At 44.2% G+C, this 25,367-nt stretch overlaps 1 protein-coding gene across 6 annotated transcripts; it reads left to right on the top strand.

Moving 5' to 3' along the window:
- The first annotated feature begins 6 nt into the window (after positions 1-6).
- On the top strand, positions 7-15,810 carry LOC119361941 (protein unc-13 homolog). 6 transcript variants are annotated; one of them, XM_037627126.1, is made up of 28 exons: positions 7-150; positions 2,298-2,354; positions 3,798-3,871; positions 3,964-4,139; positions 4,217-4,281; positions 4,606-4,939; positions 5,398-5,464; positions 5,565-5,718; positions 6,191-6,358; positions 6,443-6,553; positions 6,661-6,870; positions 6,960-7,061; positions 7,712-7,942; positions 9,867-9,941; positions 10,405-10,476; positions 11,184-11,369; positions 11,446-11,604; positions 11,753-11,845; positions 12,058-12,129; positions 12,328-12,445; positions 12,723-12,901; positions 13,535-13,616; positions 13,741-13,851; positions 13,905-14,032; positions 14,250-14,327; positions 14,407-14,502; positions 14,780-14,875; positions 15,228-15,810. In XM_037627126.1, exons 3-28 carry the CDS (start codon positions 3,864-3,866, stop codon positions 15,396-15,398), a joined length of 3,342 nt encoding a protein of 1,113 aa, XP_037483023.1. In that variant the 5' UTR covers positions 7-150; positions 2,298-2,354; positions 3,798-3,863; the 3' UTR covers positions 15,399-15,810. The 6 variants fall into 6 exon arrangements, 5 of the variants coding, with proteins under 5 accessions (XP_037483023.1, XP_037483026.1, XP_037483031.1 ...); XM_037627129.1 differs by having other exon boundaries at positions 2,298-2,351; positions 3,797-3,871; XM_037627117.1 differs by lacking the exon at positions 7-150 and adding an exon at positions 1,610-1,705.
- The last annotated feature ends 9,557 nt before the right edge of the window (positions 15,811-25,367 follow it).

Genomic DNA, 25,367 nt, shown 5'->3' on the forward strand with positions numbered 1-25,367 from the left:
TCAACCTCTCCGCCGCCCTGCTGAAGGTGCCTACCTCGCCGCCGATCCGCCGCTGCGCCTGGCCGGGCCTACACTCGCCGCCGGCCCGCCCCTGCTCCTGGCCGGCCTCAACTCGCCGCCGCCGCCGGAGTAGACCCTGACACGGGAGAGGTAGCAGATCCGCCCCCTCCTTCCCTTCCTCCGCCCTCCTCTTCTCTTCCTTCCCCTACCCCTGTCCTTCCTGCCTCGGATCGGGATCTTGAACAGGGAACAGCCCTTGTTGTTGTACAGAGAAGATAGAGCAAAATATGCTTAATTGGAATATGATACTTTGATTTTATTTACTGTCTATCTTCTGTACAGAGAGAGCCTACTATGGTTAAGACAAAAATTTATGCATATGATACTTTGTTTGTATTGTCATAGATGGATGAATTGGCAAGAAAACGAAGGCAACTAATTGTGAGAGGAGCCGGTCTAGTGGCTGGATTGTATGCTTACATGATGGTCATGTTTACAAGATCTAGGCAACAAACACCAAGGATAACCGTGGGCAGCATGGCCGATCGTGCCATATCTAGAGAGTCAAATTTGAGATACATTTATCACTCTAGTGACATAAATTGTTCAAATCAACTCAGAATGAGAAAAGCACCGTTTTTCCGTTTGTGTGCTATATTTAGAGAGAGAAATTTGTTGTTGGATAGCATTCATACTTCTATTGAGGAACAAGCTGCCATGTTTCTTCTAATAGTTGGCCATAACCAAAGGTATAGGACACTACAACCTATCTTTAGAAGATCTATCGAAGTCATTAGTAGGTATTTTAAGGCAGTGCTTTATGCTGTTGGGGAGTTGAGAGATGAGATGATTCAGCCTCCCTCCAACCATTGCCATCGTAAAATACAAGAAAGCACCCGCTTCAATCCATATTTCAAGGTAATTTTTGAACCTCGTCACATATAATAATTCAACATTCCATAGATAAGTCAAGTGCATAGAACTCATAGTTCAACATTCTATAGAGCACTACTAGAACTTAACAGTTATACAACCCATAGTTACTGTCTTGGTTGTCAAAAGAGCTAATTCATACAACCCATAGTTACTGTTTTGGTTGCATATCTGGTGTAATGGAGGCTCGCACATGTTTACCATCAATAGCTCCAATATAATCCTATTTGGTGAAAACAAAAACCCAAAAATTAGGATCTAAACAAATTCATGCCTACAATGACAAAATGTAGTTGTCACATGGTCTCATACCTTAAAGTATGGATCCCACCGGTAGTTTCCTTCTATTTTGGTTTGGGTCTCCAATGAAGGCTTCCTAATAAGGTCATCTCTAAGCTCGCCAATAGCATGGAGTACCCTTTGGAAGTAACGGCTCACAACTTCACCGGATCTACCAAAACTGGCGCCAATTACCCTATTTCCAATGTTGTACCCAACGGTGTGCAAGAACATTGCTACTTGTTGCTCAATAGTCAAATGTATTGTGTCCTTTAGCAAGTTGCGATCCCTAAAGAGTTAACAAAACCTAAAGAAAGGTACTCTCCGAAGCCTAAGCATGTTCACGCAAGTTGTGTCATTCTTCCATATTTTGTTGTCCCATTACTCGCGTGGGGTCGCTTTCGTGGGGTCGCTTTCCCCCATTACTCGCGCTCTCTCTTCCGTGCGCGGCGGCGGCGGCGCATCTAGCAGATAGCAGAGAGGCCGGCGGGAGGTGAGCTCCTTCTCTACTCGTTCCCTATCTCCTCTGCTTCGTCTCGCGTGTGCCGGCCGGCCGTTGCGGAGGGTGTCCCCGGGCGATGCGAGCAAGGGTTTGAGGCGGCGGCGCGGCTGGATCTCAAGGCCGGCGGCAGCTGGGGGCCTCAGGAGGCGCACACGCGGCTGGATCTCAAGCCTGGCGGCGGCGCAGCTGGTTCTCAAGACCGGCGACTGGGGGCTTGAGGAGGTGCGGGCGGCCGGTGACTGATGCGTGCGCACGGCTGCCTGCATGGGTCTGAACGGCTCGCCCGCGTGCGCACGGCTGCGTGTGCTAGATGTGTGCTAGTGTTCCGTGCGTGCAGGGGCTGGTGATGCGTGGTCTCTGCCTATGTTTTTAAGGCGACGCCTTACCGCCTTAGGGAGGGGGGGCGCTTTGGCGCCTAGGCGACGCCTAGGCGGGCGCTTTGGACGCCTAGGCGCCCAAAGCGGTCGATTTTCCAAAGCGGAGGGGGAGCGCTTCGACGCCTAGGCGTCGCCTTAGGGACGCTTTAAAAACATAGGTCTCTGCTCATGTGTAGTTCGCTGATTGATTTAATTTTCTGGCACAGGAAAGTTGAAGGCCACCGTCAGTACATCTAGCAGCAGCAGCACAACTACAATCTGAGGTTATTTCTCCCCTAAATCCTATTCTGTTCTTTAGTAAAATGTTTGGCAGTGGAAAAAGAATGTTGGTTTTGGTTCTAAGTAGTTGGCCATTTGTACACATACGGTGTGCTATTGAATTCTTGTTCACACGTAGATGGACAGCGAGACAAAAGATAACATATTTTAGCTGTAAATCCTATACTGCATATTTTAGCTCTAAACCCTGTACTGCATATTATAGCTGAATCCTATACTGCATTGTAGATGGACAGAAAGGCAAAGATGTTAATTTATGCGGCTGCGGCACAATGGTTTATCAACATGATAACATTGGTTGTTCAATCCAGAAAAAGAAAAAGGAGAGAAGCAATTACGTATGCCCCAATTGATGAGAGAGATAGGATGAGAAGAGAGTATTTTGACAACAAAATATGGAAGAATGACACAACTTGCGTGAACATGCTTAGGCTTCGGAGAGTACCTTTCTTTAGGTTTTGTTAACTCTTTAGGGATCGCAACTTGCTGAAGGACACAATACATTTGACTATTGAGCAACAAGTAGCAATGTTCTTGCACACCGTTGGGTACAACATTGGAAATAGGGTAATTGGCGCCAGTTTTGGTAGATTCGGTGAAGTTGTGAGCCGTTACTTCCAAAGGGTACTCCATGCTATTGGCGAGCTTAGAGATGACCTTATTAGGAAGCCTTCATTGGAGACCCAAACCAAAATAGAAGGAAACTACCGGTGGGATCCATACTTTAAGGTATGAGACCATGTGACAACTACATTTTGTCATTGTAGGCATGAATTTGTTTAGATCCTAATTTTTGGGTTTTTGTTTTCACCAAATAGGATTATATTGGAGCTATTGATGGTAAACATGTGTGAGCCTCCATTACACCAGATATGCAACCAAAACAGTAACTATGGGTTGTATGAATTAGCTCTTTTGACAACCAAGACAGTAACTATGGGTTGTATAACTGTTAAGTTCTAGTAGTGCTCTATAGAATGTTGAACTATGAGTTCTATGCACTTGACTTATCTATGGAATGTTGAATTATTATATGTGACGAAGTTCAAAAATTCTACTATTGTTTTGTTTTGGTTTGCTGTGAAAAAGTTAAGATTTTCGAAATTATGACTGCACATACTGTATTTTCCTTCTTTCCATTGAAAAAGTGCAAATTATGAGGGTAATCTCACCACCTCAAATAAAAACGGTTACCACAACCCTTATCCTTCATTTGTCCCTCGAACCAAACACTTCAATGGCTATCCTCAGCCACTTTTCATCCTTTAAGTCAAACAAAACATGGGATAACCCCACCTTTCCGACCAAACAAAAAAAAGGGCTATCCCTAGCCACCTGGTTGGGGATACCCACAACCACCCTAGCATGTCTCTCAAACCAAACACATCCTTAGTTTACAATGGATTTTTGTTTTGTTTTGTTTGCAGGTTCATTGCGCCAGTGGCAAGCAGTTGATAGTCCATCCTCAGATTTTTGTCTCCCTTGCACGCAATATGGACGAGTAATGATCGCTTCAGAACATGCATCCTTCCATTCATAGGCGACGTTAAGCTTGTGTTGTAAACTAAGTTCACCATGTTTCAACTTGACCAGAGAAAATCCTGTTGAGCTGCTACAACGTTATCGCCGTGATCGCCATGTGTTGCTCAATTACATCCTTTCTGGTAACTTGATCAAGAAAGTTGTAATGCCGCCTGGTGCTATCTCTCTGGATGACGTGGATATTGATCAAGTCAGTGTTGATTATGTCCTCAATTGCGCTAAGAAAGGTGAAGTAGTTGTAGCCTCATTCAAGTATCTCACTTTGTCTCCTTATAGTTGTACTGATGATCCTTTGATGTTGTAGGGGATCCACTTGACCTTGGAGATGCCATCCGGCTTTATCATGACAGCCTTGATTACCCATATGTCGTGAGTTTATACTTAAGGTTTCTTTATGTATTGTATTTTTTTTCTTCTAAAAATTACCATTTGACAAAGGAGAAACAATATGATTTAGGAATTTCAAACATTCATGATACTGCCGCCTGTCTTACTTTACTAATCATTCTGCTGAATGCCCATGGATACCAAACGGCTCCTCATATGTGCATTTTTATATAATCTTCCCAATTTCAGTGTTGAAATTTTCACATTGGGCTACATGCTTGGTTCATTTGTTTTGCAGACCATGATCAGAGTCATTAAAATTCATTGCCCATTAAGTTTTCATATGCCTGAACTTTGTTTTTTCAGGATAACACTGGAGATGTCGAAGGGTTCTATTTACTTACAAGACCTGAATATTCTGGATCAGCACCAACAAGAGAACCACCCCCTGTCCCTGCCGCTGCACCATTACCAGTTGTGGTACCACCACCAGTTGTTGAACAACCACAAATTGCTGTGCCATCATCAGTTGCAAACTTACCAAAATCATTATCGTTGGACTCTCCCACCGAGGAATTAACCATAGATGACATTGAAGACTTTGAGGATGATGAAGGTGAATTCGATAGTCGAAGGGCTTCTAGGAGGCATCAAACTGATGCCAACGATATATCCTTGCGCTTACCATTATTTGAAACAGGTAATAGTTATTAATTGTCAACTATAAGTATTGCATGCCTCATAATAGATTAAACTAGACTAGCCATGCCTTATGTTCTGATACAATAATTATCATGCTATTGCTACTACAGACAATTTCGATGATCTTCTATCTGTCCCTTTTGCCTTTACATGCATTTTGTTGGTTGTCTCCTCATAACTTGCCAGTGATGCACTATTGCTTTCTTTAGTTTATTGAATCACGTGAAGGTGTTCACTTTCTTTATTGGAACAATAACTGGGTTGTCATTATTTGCTTCAGTTACTTCTTAAACATGTTAGTTTGTAATATTATACTATTTGGATAAAAAAAGTTAAAGGCGTTTGCTTTAGTTAGTGATATAACTAGGCCATCGTTGATCTCTTTGTTTGACTCTGAATTCTGAACTATCGGCTAAAGAAAATTATTGAAAAACAACATCTGTCTTACTCTTCCAGGTATCACAGATGATGATCTTCGTGAAACAGCATATGAAATCCTTGTTGCTGCTGCTGGCGCTTCAGGGTAGGCCTGTGCAGTTCACTGTGTCGAGCATAGTGTTTTAATTAGAAGATAGCAGTTTCCAAGATTATCATAGTACTTAACCTATTTCTACTGCTTATAGGGGCCTTATAGTTCCAAAGAAAGAAAAGAAGAAAGAGAAGAGACACAGATTAATGAGGAAACTTGGCCGTAGTAAGAGTGAAAGTGCTGAATCGCAAACTCACCGGCAACCAGGTTTAGTTGGCCTGCTTGAAATCTTGAGAGCCCAACTTGAGGTGACTTGTCTTACCTCTGTTCCTGGTTAATAAATTGAAAGACAAAATTGCGCCTTTGTGTTTTCTGTTGTTCTGTACTATATATTTATTTCCCTCACTTGAAGTTATATTTGTACATTTCAACATTAGTAGCTTGCAAATCTCTTGTGCTGTTTGAAACTGCATATAGTACAGCTCGTTGAGTTTAAGGTTACTGTTCCTTTTTTTATATTTTTGTGAACAACCAAATCTAATATTTTTGTGAACAACCAAATCTAATATTTTTGTGAACAACCAAATTATATTTTTTACATTTCAACATTAGTAGCTTGCAAATCTCTTGTGCTGTTTGAAACTGCATATATAGTACAACTCGTTGAGTTTAAGGTTACTGTTCCTTTTTATATTTTTGTGAACAACCAAATTTAATAAAGATACTCAGAATGCTAATCTTACATCTGCTTACCTCCTTCACCCCTCTGCTTTTGAATAGATAACGGAGTCCATGGATATTAGGACTAGACAGGGACTACTTAATGCTATGGTGGGTAAAGTCGGAAAACGGATGGACAATCTCTTGATACCACTGGAACTACTGTGCTGTATATCTAGAGCTGAATTTTCTGACATGAAGGCATATCTTCGTTGGCAGAAAAGACAGGTTAGCCATCCATTTGTGCTTTAAGGATTTTGAACCATACCTGCATGACTTAACAATATAAGGTCTGTTTGTGTCTTTGCTTAGCTGAACATGCTGGAGGAGGGCCTAATAAACCATCCTGTTGTTGGATTTGGAGAGTTAGGTCGAAAAGTCAATGAGCTAAGAAATCTTTTCAGAAAGATTGAAGAATCTGAGGTTTTATGCTTTACCCCAGTTAGTTATTATGGTTGATTTATTTATTCAAATAAGCACTATATGAACTATAAACTAAATGGAGGTTACGATGTTGTATTGTTTGCTAGTCGCTATCCCCATCTGCTGCGGAGGTTCAACGTACAGAATGCCTACGTTCACTGAGAGAAGTTGCTACATCTTTCTCTGAAAGGCCTGCTCGTGGCGATCTTACCGGTGAGGTTTGTCATTGGGCTGATGGTTACCATCTGAATGCCGCCTTGTATGAAAAAATGCTTGGCAGTGTTTTTGACACCTTAGATGAGGGAAAACTCACAGAGGCCAGTACTTCAAATCCCTGTTTGCCATTTTCCGCTGTCCACCCCATTGGTTGCAATATTTGTCTCATACTTTTACTTTTATCAACCAGGAGGTGGAAGAAATCCTTGAGCTCCTAAAGTCCACTTGGCGTATACTAGGAATCACAGAGACAATTCATGATACGTGCTATGCATGGGTATTATTCCGACAGGTAAAGCACTAACCGAGAAGAGGCTATCCTTGGTATTTTTTTGACATGTATCCTTCTTGGAGTATTTCGTGCTTATGCTGCGGCTAGCCTTAGATATCTCTACGGCAGCAATCAGATGTGTTTCTGGATTCTGGCATCTTGTTTTATTTTTAAGAATTCTGAGTGAGCCAAAGCAAGGGAGGATCTTCTCATCCTTATCCAGTTTTTAGTGACAGCGCTTCTAGCCTTTTCTCTTCATAATGTCAGTCTGTCAGAGAGTTTTTTGGAAAAAAAAAACCTTAGTGCAAACTCCACTTTTGTCTTCACCATTTTATGGAAATGATGCCTTTTCCTTAGAGACAGTTATCTGAAAAGAAAACCTTAGTGCAAACTCCCCTTTTGCCTGTACCATTTGTGGAAATGATGCCTTTTCATAATAACACAGTTCAAGTTAAGCCTGTCATAATGTAGGATTATTGTTAAAGTGGTGAATCATATCTAAAACCAGTAACCACTGGGTCTTTAGTTTTTCTTGAGATCAAAAGATGCTCTTGCATAAACCACACTGGACTAAATATGTAGTCCTGTTCAGTAGCATGCTACTAATTTATTAGCTCATGAACCAAGTTACCATCACCATAGTATGATAATTAATGTGTTCTGCAACACAGTTTGTTTTTACAGGTGAGCAAGGACTCCTGAAAGTTGTGATTGAGCATTTGAGGAAGATACCCTTGAAGGAACAGCGTGGTCCACAAGAACGCTTACACTTGAAAAGTCTACGTAGTTCTGTTGATGCCGATGATAGCTGCCAGGACTTTACGTTTTTCCAGTCTTTCCTGTCTCCAGTTCAGAAATGGGTGGACAAGAAATTGAATGATTATCATCTGCACTTCTCAGAGGTTTGTTTTTCTCAATCCTGGTTTGCTGATGTGCACCTAACATGCATGGCAAGTGAACCTCTTTGAAACTTATCCTTTCATTTCAACAAGGAATAGATCTGGGTTTGTTTGCTTTATACAGTAAATATTTACCATGTCGGTGAAGATGAGTAATACAATCATGTACCACTTCGTGCAGGCTATGTCTGATTTGTTATTCACCACCGAATGTTGCAACACATATGCGCATAAGGCAAACCATCATTATTGCTGGTTACTTATCATTTTTTGTTACTGAATGACTGCATGTGCCTTGCTATGATAAAAATTGCAAATTGTATATTCAAGTATCCCATGGAATAGTTCGCAGGCATAGTTTCTCTTGTCAAGCTTGTCATGTTCATCTCTTGTTCTTGTTAGGCTCACGTGTGTTTCATATTTGATCTAACCTGCAGATAGATTTGAGCGCATAATTTTCTTCTAGTCCACCATTTTTTTCATTTGCGTTACACACATGCGCGGGTGGTTTTACAGTCCTTCAACCCAGGACTTGACGGCGGTATGATGCTGTGTTCTGTGTCTCAGATGAATCTTCTTTGATCCGCCACAGTACTCGCGTGTGGGCATCCACTACAAGCCCTACAACTATTGTAGAGGTATAGGAGCCTCATGTTACATGAGTGCACACTTTTGCACCGAACACACATATGTATTTACTTTGATTAAATATCTGGCACACCATGTCGATCCTAGAGGTTGAACCCTGGTGGGTGGGAACTGTTTGAGAGAATTGTATTGTTGTTACTCTTTATAATATTCCTTTTGTCCTAGAATTCCTACTATCTCCTCTCATGTACATGTATGTATTAGACCTAGAGTCCATGGAATAGATTTAGTCATTATTCAGATCATGGTATGAAGAGCTGGCTTCTAAGGTTCAATTTTTTCGTTTCACTTGTCTCCTTCAAGATCGATCTGGTTGATTCTCTCTGCTCTGTGTTCTTCTGCATGCCACGAGTGTGCGCAGCCATCATGCCATCTGTACAATGTCGGTTTCTTTTCTGATGGACGCTGCTTTTCACCACGCCATATCTGCCCTCTGTTTCTGCTGAGCTTCCATGCTCCTCTCCCGAGCTCTGCCGCCGCAACCTTCTTCCTCAGGTTGCTGAGCAGGCATTCTGCTCTATTTTCAGAGTGCTCTGTCTGTATGTAGATGCTCTTTAAAAAAATGCCATCTTCTAGTTCTTCATTGGGCAATGTCTCTGTTCCCCTCCGCCTGGTGATCTTTGATAGCATCAATTACCATGGCATGGCCATTCACGCGCACCTTCATATCCAATCAGTGACTGAGATTTTCTTACTGGTAAGGTGCAGTGCCTGCCTTCCTTTCCCTGTCACGCATGTACTCGCATGGTACTGCTGAAGAGAATGATGCTCAGAAAAAGAAGGCTTTTAAGGATGCTCACAAGCATGCACTTGGTCATCATAATGAGGTTATGGAGTCGTGCAATACCCAGTTTGCTGCCTACAAGCCATTGCTTGCTAAGTCCAACTAACCTTCTCCTGGTGAGGCATCATCTTTTCCTGATGCACCATCTTCTCTTCAGTATGCCCTTCACGCTCGTCCCGGTACGCCTATTGACCTCCTTGGTTTTTGCAGGCGTGGGCTCTTGCCGCGCTGACTTTGTTTCTGTGATGTTCTTCATCAGGAATGGCAGCATGCAATGGTAGAGGAGTTTGCTGCCCTTGAACTCACTATTCATAACAGGACCGAACACCCTCACTCCCACCGTGCATGTTGCTATTTCTGTTCTGTTCAGACTACCATTTGGGATCTGCTATCTCTAAGCTAGTGTAGATTCTAGTGGACCTGTTCATCTCTTATTTTTGTTTGTACTGACGATCTTACCTTTTCCCCACATTAAATTTGTCTTTACATCTGCAGGGTCCCAGTATGATGGTTGATATCGTAACAGTAGCAATGCTTACTAGGCGAATCCTTGGTGAAGAAAATGACAAGGTGCTGAAGCTTTACATTCAATCCTTCATTTCTCATCCAACATACCTTTTGTAATCTAAAAGTCGGACCGTCTGCCTGTGGCTAGTGTACGTATGAGCAGTGGCGGACCGTGAGTGAAATCCAAGGAGGGGCCAAAACAGGTAGACAGATTAGAGAGGCCGGAAGATTTTTTTTTTGGGGGGGGGGGGACCCTCCTTGGTCCCGCCGATGCTCCGCCAGTGCATATGAGCACCACCGCTTCCAGGCATTTCTTGAGCAGAAGTCACTTGAGTACAAACAAATCTAGTAGTGTTCCTCACAAAATGGTCTCTAACCACCACACTTCTCGTCTTCTAACTTGTGGTAGTATACAGTAGCAACCTTTTGTTCTCAATAGGCGCTGCAGAATGTGGAAAACCAGAGCTTTAGCGTTTGCACATACATACAAATCTGATTTGGCACCGGTTTTGCTTTTCTGCATCAGGCAATGGAGTCACCTGATCGAGACCAGATTGACCGTTACATCACTTCTTCTGTCAAAAGTGCTTTCATGAAGGTGACCTTATTTGCAGCTGTAATTATTCTTTTGTAGTGTAGCTCTAATATTGCTGATTTTCATTCTTTCCTGATGTATTTTTCTCATTTTACCATGAGATGGATATAATAAGATCACTTATTCACCCATGCCTGCTTATGCAGACCTTGAATGTTGGTCCATTATAGTATACATGTATCTTGGATTTGTCGTGTTGTATTTGATCACCTTCACTTCTAGAAATCTATGTTATTGCCACCGTTGGCGAAATTCTTTGCAGTTAGAGGTGTTTGATCACTTTGTATATTTGAATGTGGCATGACCTCTGTTATATTTAGTAGGACTGTATTTTGGTTCTTTGCCCCAAATTTTGTGTATGCTTTTTGGCCTTTTGGTCTAGAGGGTTTGTTCTGGTCTTTTCCTGGTCACTGTATTCCTCAAAAGTCAAAAGTCAGTATGACATGAGGCCTTCTATGCAATATTCATGTTCTACGTGCGTATAAGAGTTTAAGCACGTGGTTTCATCTGCATATCAAAGGATATAAATGCTAGACTCTATATCTTCATATTTTTACTGTTAATTGTAACTTTTTTTCTGGTCAGGTCATTAGTTTTTTAGTGTACTGGAGTGGAAACCCATATAGTGCAATCTGTAGTTGTATAGGTCATGTACTTTTCTAGTTCCATCTATATGTCAACACTATGGATTATTTTTTGTTTTCTTTCAGATTGCACATTTCGTAGAGATTAAAGCAGACACATCACATGAGCATGTTTTAGCATCTCTAGCTGAGGAGACGAAGAAGCTTTTGAAGATAGAGACAAACATTTTTTCCCCAGTTTTGTCAAGATGGCATCCACAGGCAGCAGTTCTTTCCGCTTCCCTTCTCCATAAACTGTATGGAAACAAATTGGTAAGTTATAATAAATAACTATTAAATCCATCACAACCTTGTGAGGCTGCATGCTTACGTTAAGTTGTTGTGGCAGGGACCTTTTCTTGAGCATTCTGAGCATCTTACGGAGGACGTAGTTTCTGTATTTCCGGCAGCTGATTCTTTGGAGCAGTACATAATGTCAGTGATGGCTTCTGTTGTGGGTGACGATGGTTTGGACAGTCTATGTAGACAAAAGCTAGTTCCTTATGAGGTTAGATCTTTTCTTCCTCAACTACAAACAATCACAAAAACGCAAATTGCTTGGGTGTCACTTTGACAATTGACATGCTATGTTCATGCCCCCCCATGGGGCTTCTTGTTATGTTTATCCTGATTTGCTGCCTTTTTGTTTATCTCAGATTGAAAGTAAATCGGGCACGGTTGTTTTACGCTGGGTGAATGGGCAACTGGAGAGAGTTGAAACTTGGGTTAAAAGGGCTGCTGAACAAGAGGTTAGCACATTTCTTTTTGTATATGACTGTTTTTTAGTTTGTGTAAGCATCTTATTTGGTATGCTAGAGCATTTTGTTTTACTGCCACTTGTTACAATATATCCTTTTCCCCTGCCACCTGTCTTTGCTTCCTAACATTATTTTGGTACTCATCGAGTGTTCTTGTAAATTTTCCGCACCATTTTCTCTATGCTAAATTTTATGTTTGGCAGACTTGGGATCCTATATCCCCTCAACAACGCCATGGGGGTTCTATTGTTGAAGTCTATAGAATCATAGAAGAGGTGTTGCTTCTGTCCTCCATTACTTCTTTAATTTTTTGTTCATTAATTTCTCCTTACAGGTTAATATCTAATGTTGTTTCTCTTCTATGCCACAATATTTCAAAGTTATGTACATGTCTTAATTGTTTAAAATATATATTTTTGCTTGATAAATGACCTGTATTTGTGAAAGTAATGATCACTTGTGAACTATTGCAGACTGCAGATCAGTTTTTTGCATTCAAGGTTCCTATGCGAATTGGGGAATTAAATAGCTTCTGTCGTGGCATTGACAAGGCATTTCAAATTTATACACAACTTGTTACTCTACCCATAGGTTTGTATCATCACCATTTTCTTTCTCCTTAAGTACGTTTCTGTTTATCTTGCTGGACGTCTATATATTTTTTCTTTCTCCTAAAGTCACATATTATCTTGTTGTAGAGCACAAACCTATAAAATTGTGCTTTAGATAGATGGTCCCTGCTAAATAGTATAGTTGAGATAGTATCTAGTATGGATATCTATCTCATTTGTTTTAACCCGCATGCTTTGGTTTAACCCTCTTTATTTTCTCTAGCTCTTAATTGATAATGGTTTTTGTGTGCTTGCAGTTGACAAAGAAGATTTAGTTCCACCTGTTCCTGTCCTTACTCGATATAAAAAGGAGCTTGGAATCAAAGCTTTCGTAAAAAAGGAAATCCAAGAAGTCAGACCTGTTGATGAGAGAAAATCGAGTGAAATAGTTCAACTTACAATGTCAAAGCTATGTGTGCGGCTTAACAGTCTATATGTGAGTTTGTTACTTACAACTGATGCTGCTATGTTACTTTTATTTAGAACGACTTACCAAGTTCCTGGGCAATTTTTGGTACACAAAGATGTAAATGAGAAGGAAAAAACACATAGCAATTTTCATAGAAGATTTATTTTGGAATGGTTGACACTCACGCTGGAGCAGTATTTCCTTAAATTTTTTAGACTTCAGATATGGAGTTGATAATTATGCTGCTAACCTGCTACAGCTTACAGTCACATTAAATATATCTTTTTTAACTGGCTGTATCTTTCACGGTTTCTGGTTTGATGCTGTTCCCTTTTGAATGTAGTTAATATTAAGTTGTTTCATTATTAGTAATATTGGTTATCAGTAATTTTACATGGAATCATTGCAGAAATTTTCTATTAATTGTGCTGATGGCTCTGGACTTGACACAATATTCTAGTATCGAGTCAATAGCTGGTACTGGCTGTTGCCATGATTTACATCAACAGGATCCATGTCATTCTTTCATAATTAACCATGATTTACATCAACAAGACTCATGCCATTCTTTTGATAATTGACGTTCTTGCTATTCGCTTGTTCATTTTGATTACTTTGAGAGTTTCTGAACTGGATGTTTTTTTATTAATATCCAAACAGTATGCTATAAGCCAGCTAGGCAAGTTGGAGGACAGCATAAGTGAGCGGTGGGCTAAAAGGCAAAGTGACAAAATTAACATCAGTAAGTGTGCATTTTAAAAAAAGTAATCAGTTTATCCACATAGATTGCCACTTAATCTGTTTGGTCTTGTCCACATAGATCAAACTAGTTCATTTATATATTCAAAATATTTGGACTGTGTTAGGACGATCAATGAACGGCAAGTCAAAGGGTGTAGTCTCCAATCAGAAGAATCAATTTGATGGCAGTAGAAAAGAAATCAATGCTGCTATTGATCGGGTATGTGAATTTACAGGTAAGAAAAATATGTATGCACACTTGGAAGCTGATAGCTTGTCAATGTTGAAGTTTGCATCTTTTCTTTCGTAGGGTTAAAGGTCATATTTTGGGACCTCCAACAGCCATTCATCGACAATATGTACAAAAACAATGTTTTACAAGCTCGATTGGACACTATTGTCGAAGTGCTTGATTTGGTACGTTCATAAGTTCGCATGCGAGGAAATGGACGGTTTTTATGTCGGAATTTCGGTTTTCGCCAAATGCTAAAGCATATGCTGATACCTCATACTTTGGACAAGCATATTTATTAGCATTTCTTTCTAAAGGTTTCCACTTGTAGTCTAGTTGGTAAGCTACTAAGCTTCTGCCGAACTAATTGGCATTTATTTGATGTCAATGCTCACTCTTTAGGTGCTTGCTCAACTCTGTGACGTCATTGTGGAGCAACTGCGAGATCGTGTGGTTACAGGGCTTCTGCAAGCATCCCTGGTGATAATTTTGGCTGTTGAGATCAGTGAGATGCTGTAAAAAGTTTTGATTATAATTTTGTCGTAATCTCTTTTGGTAGGATGGCTTAGTTCGGGTAATACTAGATGGAGGTCCTACACGCGTCTTCTCTCCGAATGATGCCCCTCTTTTGGAGGAAGATCTTGAAATTCTGAAGGTATATTGTTGTCTGAAGACATCTTGGCTGCTTTTGTATCTGGAACATCTTGCCTTGTCTTTATTATCCGACCAATAAATATATTGTTGCCTTAAGGTATATACAAGGGACATCTTGTGTGTGGCTGTATCATTCTATAACGAACATGCTTATCATGTGTCTGGAACATATATTTAATCTTGCCTTGTTTTTATTGTCCGACCGATAAAATGTTGTCTTAACCCGTGCTGACTACTTGTTTGCTTACCTAAAAAAGTTACCCCTTTTTTTGCCGTAGGAATTCTTCATATCTGGCGGAGATGGGCTGCCTCGTGGAACTGTTGAGAATTTGGTCTCGCGTGTTCGTCCTGTAATAAATCTGATCAAGCAAGAGGTAATTTTGGATTAAATTTCTCATGAACCTTTTGGGGGAATTGGTCAATGCTGATAGAACAAGTGCACCGTTGTTTTTCGAGAAGCACCATCTATAATGAGCTTGCCATATCTCCAGTTATACGCACAATGCTTTAAATGCCTACTAGAGTGAACTTAGTAAAAATTTTTTTTTGTTCAAACTAGCTACAATTCAATTCTAGAAAATATTCCATAATTGAATCAAAGACTGCTCAGCAGTGTGCCATCGAGTTGTTAAGACTTGGGACTGGGGATGCTGTAGTATAAGAAATTGAGTATCCTTTTGCTGTAAATCATATTTGTAAATGACTAGATGTCATTTCTTATCCCAGACCCGTGTGCTTATTGATGATCTGCGCGAAGTTACTCAAGGGGGCAAAAGCAAATTCGGAAGCGACTCCAAAACCCTGCTGAGGGTCCTGTGCCACAGAAATGATTCAGAGGCATCACACTATGTGAAGAAGCATTTCAAGATACCCAGTTCAGCTCCCCCGAGCACCTGATTTATGGGGAAAATCTGGAAACACCTCAAAGGTACATATAATGGATGGAACGGTGCTCGGCCTTGCAACCTAGGAAGCTTATTTTGTAATAATTGTGCATTATTAGCAGTCGGAGCTAGGGAACCATAGGCTAGTTTTGATTCATGGGCATTGTCTTGATTGATTGCTTCTCCCCAGGAAAGATTTAGATGTCTTACCTTTGTTTCTTTGGGGAGTTTTTAGCTGGATTTTGATGGCGTTTCTGTCTGATGGGAATGTTGGTCTGTTTGCGTGGTTTCAGAAGTGATGCTTACAATTCTGTAGGTGGTTGTTTTATTGTTATGACCAATGTGATTTTTTGCAGTCATTTGTTGTGGTGTGTAATGTTAGTGTGAAGTTTATAAAAATTGGAGAAGGTCCACTTTTGATTTCATGAACTCAACTTGAATCTCCCTCTGATTTGAAGCTCAGCTCTAGGAAATTTGAGTTCATTTTCGTGTAATAACCAAGTTCATCTCGTTTTTCACAAGAATGTAACTTTGACGCAGCGATGGTTACAGAAACCCAAGGATTCGTGAAACAAATATATACTAGTAGTAACGTTGTCATATGTAGTAAATTAGTAACCTCATGAAAAACACAAGAAATAATTTGTGAAAAAACGCACACTAAAGAAAATTTTGCATTATCACATATATATACTGTACATCGTAGTACAAACTGTTTTGCGGTCGAGCAGCCGGTGGCCGTGCAGGTTGTTGGCGTACTAGGCGTAGCCCTTGTGCTTCCCCGTGGCGGCGGCAAGGTTGAAGGAGAGGACAGGGCCGATGAGCTTGCAGGCGTCTCCTCGGCTTTGAAGGAGATGTTGACGCGGCTGCAGCGGGAGTTGGCGGCGGCGGCGGCCATGCTGTCCATGATTTGGCAGCTTGAGTCGATTGAGGCGATCGAGATGTGCTGGATCAAGGCTTTGGCGAAATCTATAGAGTCGAATCATCATCGTTCAAGACTCGGATTCCACGTCCTTCTCTTTTCGAATCGCGTCTCATGTCGTAAGTCGGTTCAAGGGCGCCTAGTTTAGGGACGCGTCGTAATAAGTCAGTGTCCTTGAGACACTAATTTTGCAAGCACCCCAATGTCTGATGTCTATGGGAGGGACCCATCAAACAATCCTAAGTACTTCCTCCGTATCGAAATACTTGTAGTTGGGGAAGCTTGTACTAATTCTCCCCAACTATAAATATTTCGATATGGAGGTAGTAATAAGGAAAACGCTTGCGTTTGGCCCATGGCGAATGCTTCAGCCGGTCGTCTTCACACACACATACACACACGTATTCATCTCTCTCTTCTTCTTTATTTTAGAAAAAAAAAACATCGCAACCTCATTCATGGCGACTGTAGCCTTCGTCCACCCCCTTGCCGAGCGCCTCCAGCTAGATCCGTGCTGTTCCTCCAAGCTGGCGTGCCTCCCCTGTCGGATCTTGTCCGCCGGCTGTCATGGAGTCGCCGGCCACCCCTTCCCGTCAACATGGGGGCGATCCCCTTCCCGTTCCTCACATGTTTCTCCTCCGGCGAGCGGCTGCCGCCTCCCATGCCACCTTCTTAACAAACCTCCGGTCCGCTGCATCCTATGCCACCGGTGTTGGAGACGACAAAAGCTATGACCAAAGACAACGATGTTGCAACCGGCGACGAGAAAAGCTACGATCAGAAACGAAGATGTTACAACCGGCAACGAGAAAAGCTACTACCAGAGACGACGACGTTGCAACCGGCAACGAGAAAAGCTACGACCGGCGACGAGAAAAGCTACAACCAGAGACGACGATGTTGCAACCGGCGGCGAGAAAAGCCACGACTAGCGACGAGAAAGTTGGGTCAGCCGCTGCGCAACACTAAAAGCTGCAATCGACGATCGATAATGTTACCACCAGCATTGTCGAAAGCTTCAACCAGAGACGACGGGGATCGAGGGCCGGCCACCAAGCAACCTCGGAAGCTGCAACCAATGATGAAGAAAAAAACTTCAACCAGCTAAAAAAAGCTTCGACCGGTGATATAAAAGGCTTCAACCGGTGACAGCGAAACGAAAAAAAGCTGCAATCTTTGACTCAGAAGTTTCAACCATATATGTGAAAAGCTTTAACTAGTGACCGGCGAGAAAAAAGCTGCAGTGGCGAGCCGTTGATGCACACGACGTTTTCTATGCATCAATCGTGCTGTGGCGGATGCTAGAACCGGCACCCTCGCCACTGCTGCATAGGGAGGGGCGGACCAGTGGCGCCGATGTTGCAACCGGTGAGCGGCGACGGCGAGCGGCCCGGTGTTGCAACCGGCGAGCAGCGACAGCGAGCGGCGGCGGTGAATCCTAGGAGTGCTTCAAGCTCTCCATCGCTCACATTTTGACAGGGGGTGCGGCGGCACTCGTTGCGGCCTTTCGTTTCTCCTATGCGGAAGGCGGACGAAGTGAGGTGGAGCGATCTAACGGCTCCCGTGTGACCGGCCCAAATTTGGGCCGGCACACCACTGCCTATCATCGCACACGTTGGCACGAAGTACTATGGCCCTAACGTTATTTACAACTAAAGTTGCCATCTGAAAAGAAAAAAATACCCCCCCCCCCCAATCGAAACTTGTCGTCTAAAAAGGAGGTTGTTATGACAACTAAAAGTTACCGTCCTCAGGTTACTAAACTTGTCATAAAAAACGTTTGAAGTTGTCATGTGTTCGTGCCACATGTGTGTCACTTATCAGGGTCCCAAACAATTCGTTCACGGGGGTAATGGGAAGTTTTGCATTTTTGTTTTGTTTTGAGGAACCTCTTCACGCTTTATTCAACCGAAATGTTGAGAGGAATGGTTACAATGTCAGGTGGTGAAACTAACACTACTAGGAAAATGCCTATTAGTGGCGCATCAGTTTTGCCTACTAATGGCGCACTACTGGTGCGCCACTAGTACCACGCCACTAGTATATTTTACTAATGGCACATCACTGGCGCGCCATTAGTATCTGGTATACTAATGGCGCATCATGCCATGCGCCATTAGTATGCCTCCCAGGGGATCATATTTACGCACGTGATTTGGCATACTAATGGCACACTGTGGGGTGATGCGCCATTAGTATCCTTTGGTATACTAATGGCGCACTGTGTAGTGATGCGCCATTAGTATCCTTTGGCATACTAATGGCGCACTTTGAGCTGATGCGCCATTAGTATGAATATTAGGTTTTTTTTACTTTTCTGATTTTTGCACAGGTTACAAAATATATTATTGGACAGAATATAGACAGCAGCACACAGCAACAACAGATTCATCGAATACAATAGAAGATTAGTCTTCGAATACAATTCATCATATTAGTCTCCGAATTCAAAAGACCGAACAAAGATAAAACATTACAAGTCTCGAGACCGCGAGTAGCGAGTTTGTCTTTACATTACAAGTCGATATCGATCTCTAAACTACCATCACATAGAAGAGAGCTGCGGTCATCACGATGAGCATCATCGCGATGAAACTGGTCTTCATCCGGTTCCTCCAATGCTTCCTTTTCTCTCCCGCTAGATAGCGGGCGTATCTAGATTCCGCCTCCGTCCTAGTGGTGTATCCTTTGTAACTGTTACCGCTGAAACGGTGAACCTGTCTCCGACACTCCTCCCAGTCGTCGTAGACTCCGGGAACCGACGGCATCTCTATGCACAAGCCAAACAACAGACAATACATAAGCAATATATAAGTATGCAACAAAAGGATCGGAAGAGAAAAGCAAGACATTAATAGCATGATTCATGGTCATACTAATAAATAGCATCGATTACATCTAAGTTGAACGACTGTCCAAACCAAAGAGACATACAATTCATTAAAGTTTAATTACAACATGAGCCAATCAATGTTTCAGAACTACACATAGCATCACTACTTTCGACTCGACTCATGGGACCGGAGCGTGGATGAAGCCGCCGTCTGTCGTGATGGTCATGAAATCGCGGGCGTTGTCAGCCTGCATTTGTAGCGTTGTGTCTATCTCACTGTTGGACGGTTGATATCTGAGGTAGAACTGCCCCGAGGTATGAAGGACATCTTGATGGATGATTTCCGCTAACTCCGGCTGGATGCGAAAGAATTCTTGTCTGATGTCCGCGTCCTGGATTGCCGACAAGCTCGCGGCCCAATCTTTGAGATTATCTGGTAGCAGAAGGTGATGATGGTCCCGTACGATCGCCCGCATGTGATGGAGGGCGTAGTAGGCATCCTTCTGACCGCCAGGCGGCTGCTTGACGCAGCAGAACTTAGTATTGTGGGCGAACACGTGCCTGCCGTACCTACGAACTGGCCTGGTGAAGGTGCCTCCAGATTTGGCGTAGCCGGGGAGAACATCATCAAGAACTTTCTTGATATTTGTGTAGTCTATCTTGGAATCACGGTTCGGGTCGAAATACGTGGCCATGGAATATTTCGGGCTTAAGAGGATGAGTGTGCAATGTGTGCCACTGCACAGAACACAGAATGTTAGAAAAAAGAAAGAACGATCGAAATCTAAGAAATCATTTGTTTCGGGGCGGTTAAGGGATGACTTACTCGGGAAAGTAAGACACGAGGAAGTTATCCTTATCTGGGTTTGCCAGAATGACGCCTTTGAGGTGTGAACTCGCGACTTGGCGGTCCCCAGCGCTGCCCAAGAGGTTGGCACACATGTAGAAGGGGTCGAGTATCATGATGTCCGGGGGCCTGTCTCTAATGATCCGCATCTCCATACTCTGCGAAAACAGCCGAACGAAGGTGTAGTGCAGTGGATGAAGGTTAAACATAGCAAAGATGTCATCAAATCGCAGGACGATCGTACCCCCGATGGCGCCATCGACAAAGCCCTTGCCCTCTGGCACCTTGGCCACAAAAACTGGGCATGCCACATCATTCTCTCTGAGACACCGCTTCTCCAAAGAAAGAACACTGTCATGCAGACTCCGCATAACACCGGTTGTAGCATTGAGCATATTTGTCGGTAGCATCGCCCTACCCACCACATGCACCCTCCTCAAGATATCCTTAGGTAAAGGTGGCCCGTCCTGAGCACGAATCGTACTCGGTGCCGGCTGGCTCGTACCGGCGCCCTTTTTAGCCTTTCGTTTCCGTCACTTCTTCTTGATCTGCTGTAATGGGACCGAGTTCTGCTCACAGACCGCCTTCTTGAGCGTGTTGGGGCTGATAATATTTGGCACCTCAGCTATCTTAGGCTCGGTGAAGGCAGCAGCTGGAGGCGTCTCCTGAGAACTGAACGCCAGACGACGCCTGTTGCAACTGGGTTTCTCCGCCGTACCAGCTAGATCGCGGTCGTCTTGCTTGGGTTCTTGAGAAGGAGGCCCGCAGAACTCGTCACCGTACCCATGTTCGGCAAAGTACTTATCGATGTTGGTAAATGTACCGTCGTCGTCGTCCGGATCCTGTGCCATATGCATGTCCGGATCCTGTGCCATAGGGATGTCCGGCATGTCCGGTAGCGTTGCGACGTTCTTGCCATGGCTTGGCACCGGCACGACTGACGGTCTTGTCTGTGGGGTGGTGTCCCCCGCCCCAAACGAATCTGGCTCTTCGGCCAAAGCAGGGGACAGCTTACGCAGGCGCTGAGGGTCATCTCTTCTTCTTCATTGGCCCCAGCGGGTCGAATCGGAGGTAACAGCTCGTCGCAGCCTGGCAGCACCCGAACCACTTAAACCCTATACACTGTGGGTGGCATCGGATTACCGTGGAACATGGGGTTGCCCGATTGAACGATTCTGCCCTTGGCGACATCGACCAACTTGCCGCCCACGAACTGCAGGAGAGTGCAAGGAACGTTGGCGGCGCCCTAAGAAAACATGTAGGGCGTCATGGATGCCCAGTCAAAGGCAAGGAGATGAAGTCATCGGCCGAGAGGCTTAGTTACCATGATGCCGTCGAGCTCGGCTAATGTCGAGGCACCGCCAATGGCGGGCGTGCAACTGACGGAGGGGCCGCTTGCTGGCGAGGTGCCGGCCGGCGTACACCCGGGTGCATTAAGCTCCAATGCCCGTGCCGGTGCTGGAGACATGAATACCGCCTCCACCGGAGACACCAATGGCGCCGCCTACGCGTTGTGCGAGTTGCTGGCCGTGAAGCTGGGAACCGGGGGAGGCCCCTGTTGGCCGCCCGCAATCCACGTCGTCAGCCCATGAATCAACGTAGGCACCATGGCGTTGAGCTTTGTTCCCAGTTGTTGTTCCACTTGCTCTTGGACAAGCTCTGGAATCCGTGCCACTTGGGCCTCGAGTGCTTCAACCTCGCGCGACTGGCTTTCCGAGCTGGTCTTTTTCTCCTTTCGCCCACCAGCGGTATAGTATGACGACCATTTTGTGGACAAGCCTTTGCCGGCCACACGACCAGCTGACGTCGGCTTACTAAGCTTATCCTTGTTTTTCATTACGTTCAACGCCCTATTCAAAGGGGTGTCGAAAGGGGAGCTCTGAGACGACCCCGCGCTACTGCTTTCATTGTCCTGGGAAAGGAATGCGAACCATTTAGAAATATTGGGGATTAATTAGAATGCAACCATATGGAGCTAATTACGCGGGGGTGTATTCCTTCCCAGAACAAGCTCAAGCGCCTTGGTCTTCGGATCCGTGGTAAGCTCCTTTGTTATCGGGTCCTCCTTGTACCGGGCCCTGAGAAAGTTCCTGGTCTGCTTGTCACGGTATTTCTCGAAGCGGGGCGGTAGGCCTTGCTCGGCACGCTCCACGTCCTCCTTGTCCCATATAGGCTCCGCCACTCTATAACCGCCGGGACCGAGTTGGTGGACCCCTAAGTTCAACTACCGCATTTCTTTCCCCCACTGACTTGATTCGGAGGTTGCGGGGCTCTCGCACTTGATCTTGAACTCCTTGTAGTCATCTTCGCTCATCAAAGGATATTTTGCCTTGATCTTCTCATAACTATCACCTTTTTCAATCATTGCCTTCACCGTGCTTTTCCAAGTAGACGGGCCATGCTCATCCTCGTGAGGGCGGCACCGTTCACTTTATTCCCTGAGAGGCGTGTGTTTGCAAACTCAGCGAGGAACTTGTATCGTTCGTGCAGCTTTGTGAAGAGGAGGCTGCGCAAATTCCCTCGGTCCTTATGCCTTGGGTTCTCGGTGTTGATCGAGACGGTGCTCCGGAGAATACACCCAAGCTGAACCGAGTACCCCTTGACTACGTGTTTGGGCACAGTCGGATGCCCGTCGGAGTTCACTTCAGTAAATTCCTCCCTGACGGTGCCGAGCACGCTCGGGCGCCGGTCCTTCCGTTGCCTCTTCGGTTGGCTGCCATCTGTGCGTGCGCCCCCATCATCAGTGGTGGCATCCGCGGCGCCATCATCAGTGGTGTCATCCCCGATGCCACTAGGGGTTGTGTAGTCAGGATCAGTGTCTTCCGCGGCGTCCTCATAGCGGTGAGGTTCATCCTCCAACTCTTGGGACAACTCCCAGAATTGCTTGCCGCCCAAACCGCCGGCCTCATCGTTGTGGGCCATGTTTCGCTCTAAATAGGAAAAAAGTTTGGTCAAAAAGTTGGTTATTGTCAAGGAACAAGATCATGGTCTCATCATTTAGCGTTTTTCGACACTGAGGCATCCTAAAAGCTAAGCTTTTATCATTTAGGGTTTGTCGACGCCGAGGCACCCTAAAAGCCTAAGCGTACATCATTTAGGTTCTCATTGACACCGAGGCACCCTATAGAAGCCAAGTTAAGTTTTCATCATTTAGGGTTTATCGATGCCGAGGCACCCTAGGTTGGGCCTAATCACTTGGCTCTATTGCCACCTATGTTGGGTTTATCATCTAGGGTTTATCGACGCTAAGGAGAATTCTAAGTTGGGCCTAATCACTTGGCTCTATTGCCACCTATGGTTTAATGCAGCAAGAATGGCGGGGCAGTTGATCCTACTTAACTAAGTACTAAGATACCCCGGCCCATGCATTAGTCGCAAGTACCCCATATGTCCTATTTTTAGCAAAGTCATGCTAAAATTCACGGAAAATTTCAGCATGACCTTTGCTGAAAATAGGACATATGGAGTACCCGAATTTGCCGGAACGGAAGTTAATCGACATTCCGGCAAACTCAAGGGCCTCTCGGGATATAGCAGCAGCATCACAAGTTGACAGAATTACACCATGATGATACTAAATTCTTGTAGCAGTACAATGAGTTCACAGGATAAAAAAATCATCCACATTCACCAACCCAAACTGGTGGAGATACAACAAACCAGAACATAGCCTCTTAAATTATTTGTTATAAGGTTGTGATTCCATGATGTTATAAGGTACCTGTTTTGATCAGAAGCAGCAATTGCCACAAAATAATTTCACACACATATTCCAACAAGCACTTCAAAACAGTAGAATATTTACTAGCATGTGTTTGCCAAACTGCAACTATGTGATAGTGAACAACACAAGAGGTGTTGCTGCTCAGGGCTTCAATTTGAAATACTACTGGAAGATAACTAACTAAAAATATGTGGAAGTGGAGCATTACTACTCTACAGAAAGATAATGCAATGTAACAAAAGTGTAACTCTATCTATCTACAATGAGTGGAAATGGCCAAGCCTAAACAACTTACTACTTAACCAATTCTTAGGCAGGCCATACACAACACGGTGGCTCATAACGCACCAACAAGTCAGATAACAAGAGCAGTTTAGCACCACTGATACAGTGCTCCAGCTACCAAACCAAACAAGTAAATCAATGATAGAGCAGAACCATACAGTCAGTCCCGTGACCCTCACCATACATGTCACTATGATAGAGCATTTGAAGGGAAAATCACATGTTAGGCACGCATAGTGATATGGGGCACATTCAGATTCATACTAGTACAGCATGCACATAGAAATGATGCTCTTTTTTACTATCTGATTCTGTCAAAATGCAAGCATGTGTTGCAAACAAGTAGGTGGCTCTGCTCGCGCACGCCGTCTGTAAAGAAAGAAGAGTGGATTACTAGATCACAAAATTTCCTAGAGAGCTCCCACCGGCGCAAGCACAACAACATCAATGTGGGGGAGGCAAGGCGCAGTCGTCGCTAAAATGACGGGCAATTGAACCAACCTACAACAATTTCAGACTACAGTTGCCGATAATTACCAACTCCTAACAGTTTCAGACTACAACAGTTTCAGTTAACTGTTTTTTAAACTACAACAATTTCAGTGAACTTTTCCTCGGACTATAACATGTGATGCATAGACATTGAACTTTTGTAGGAAAAAAATAATTACTGAATGTGGCCGGTCCCAGCCACCAACAAATGTGGCCACTGCCATATCATTCAAGATATGATCCATACATCCTATGGAATGTTACATGTCTGTCTTGGATAGGATGCAGGTGTACATGGACCAGAAATAAATCTAGTACTAAGGAATTTACAAAAGATGTGCAGTGCAATGCAAGAACCCCAAGTCTGCGACTTTCCTGGCCGATGCACGAAATTCGGTTGTAGCTGAGGTTGAGCACGCGAAGCTTCGTCAGTTCCCGAAGCCCCTCGACGTTGCCGATCTTGTTCCGTGACAGATCCAGCGAGTGCAGGCCCTTCGGCAGCGATCCAGGGGAGATATGAACTGCATGATGAACAGAACAACCCAAATTCAGTGGAGCACGGGAGCACGCGAGCGCGCGAACACGCGGGAACGGCGGCCGCACCTAACCCTAGGTCGCCGCCCCGTAGGGGCATGGGGATGAGCGGGGGAGAGAAGGAGGGAGGGAGAGACTAACCAGGACGCGCGGGGAGGCTCACGCCGCCGTCGAGGAGCGCATCCGACGAGGCTAGCCGCCATCGAGGGGCAGCTCCGACGAGAGATATTTGGTGGTGGCCGGAGCGGAGACGACGGAGGGCGGAGACGGCGAGCTTGGGGGAGGCGGGGATAGATGGCGGGGAGGTCGCGGGCTTCTAGGGTTTCGAGGGAGGCGAGGGAGGCG

This window comes from Triticum dicoccoides, chromosome 1A, assembly GCF_002162155.2.
Source record: "Triticum dicoccoides isolate Atlit2015 ecotype Zavitan chromosome 1A, WEW_v2.0, whole genome shotgun sequence".
In the NCBI taxonomy this organism is placed as follows: Eukaryota; Viridiplantae; Streptophyta; class Magnoliopsida; order Poales; family Poaceae; genus Triticum; species Triticum dicoccoides.

Bases quoted from the DNA above. Each gene is read 5' to 3' on its own strand.
- LOC119361941 (XM_037627126.1), top strand. The intron at 6,871-6,959 runs GCCAGTACTTCA...TTTATCAACCAG, and splicing joins ATGAGGGAAAACTCACAGAG to GAGGTGGAAGAAATCCTTGA. The intron at 9,942-10,404 runs GTGCTGAAGCTT...TTTCTGCATCAG, and splicing joins TTGGTGAAGAAAATGACAAG to GCAATGGAGTCACCTGATCG.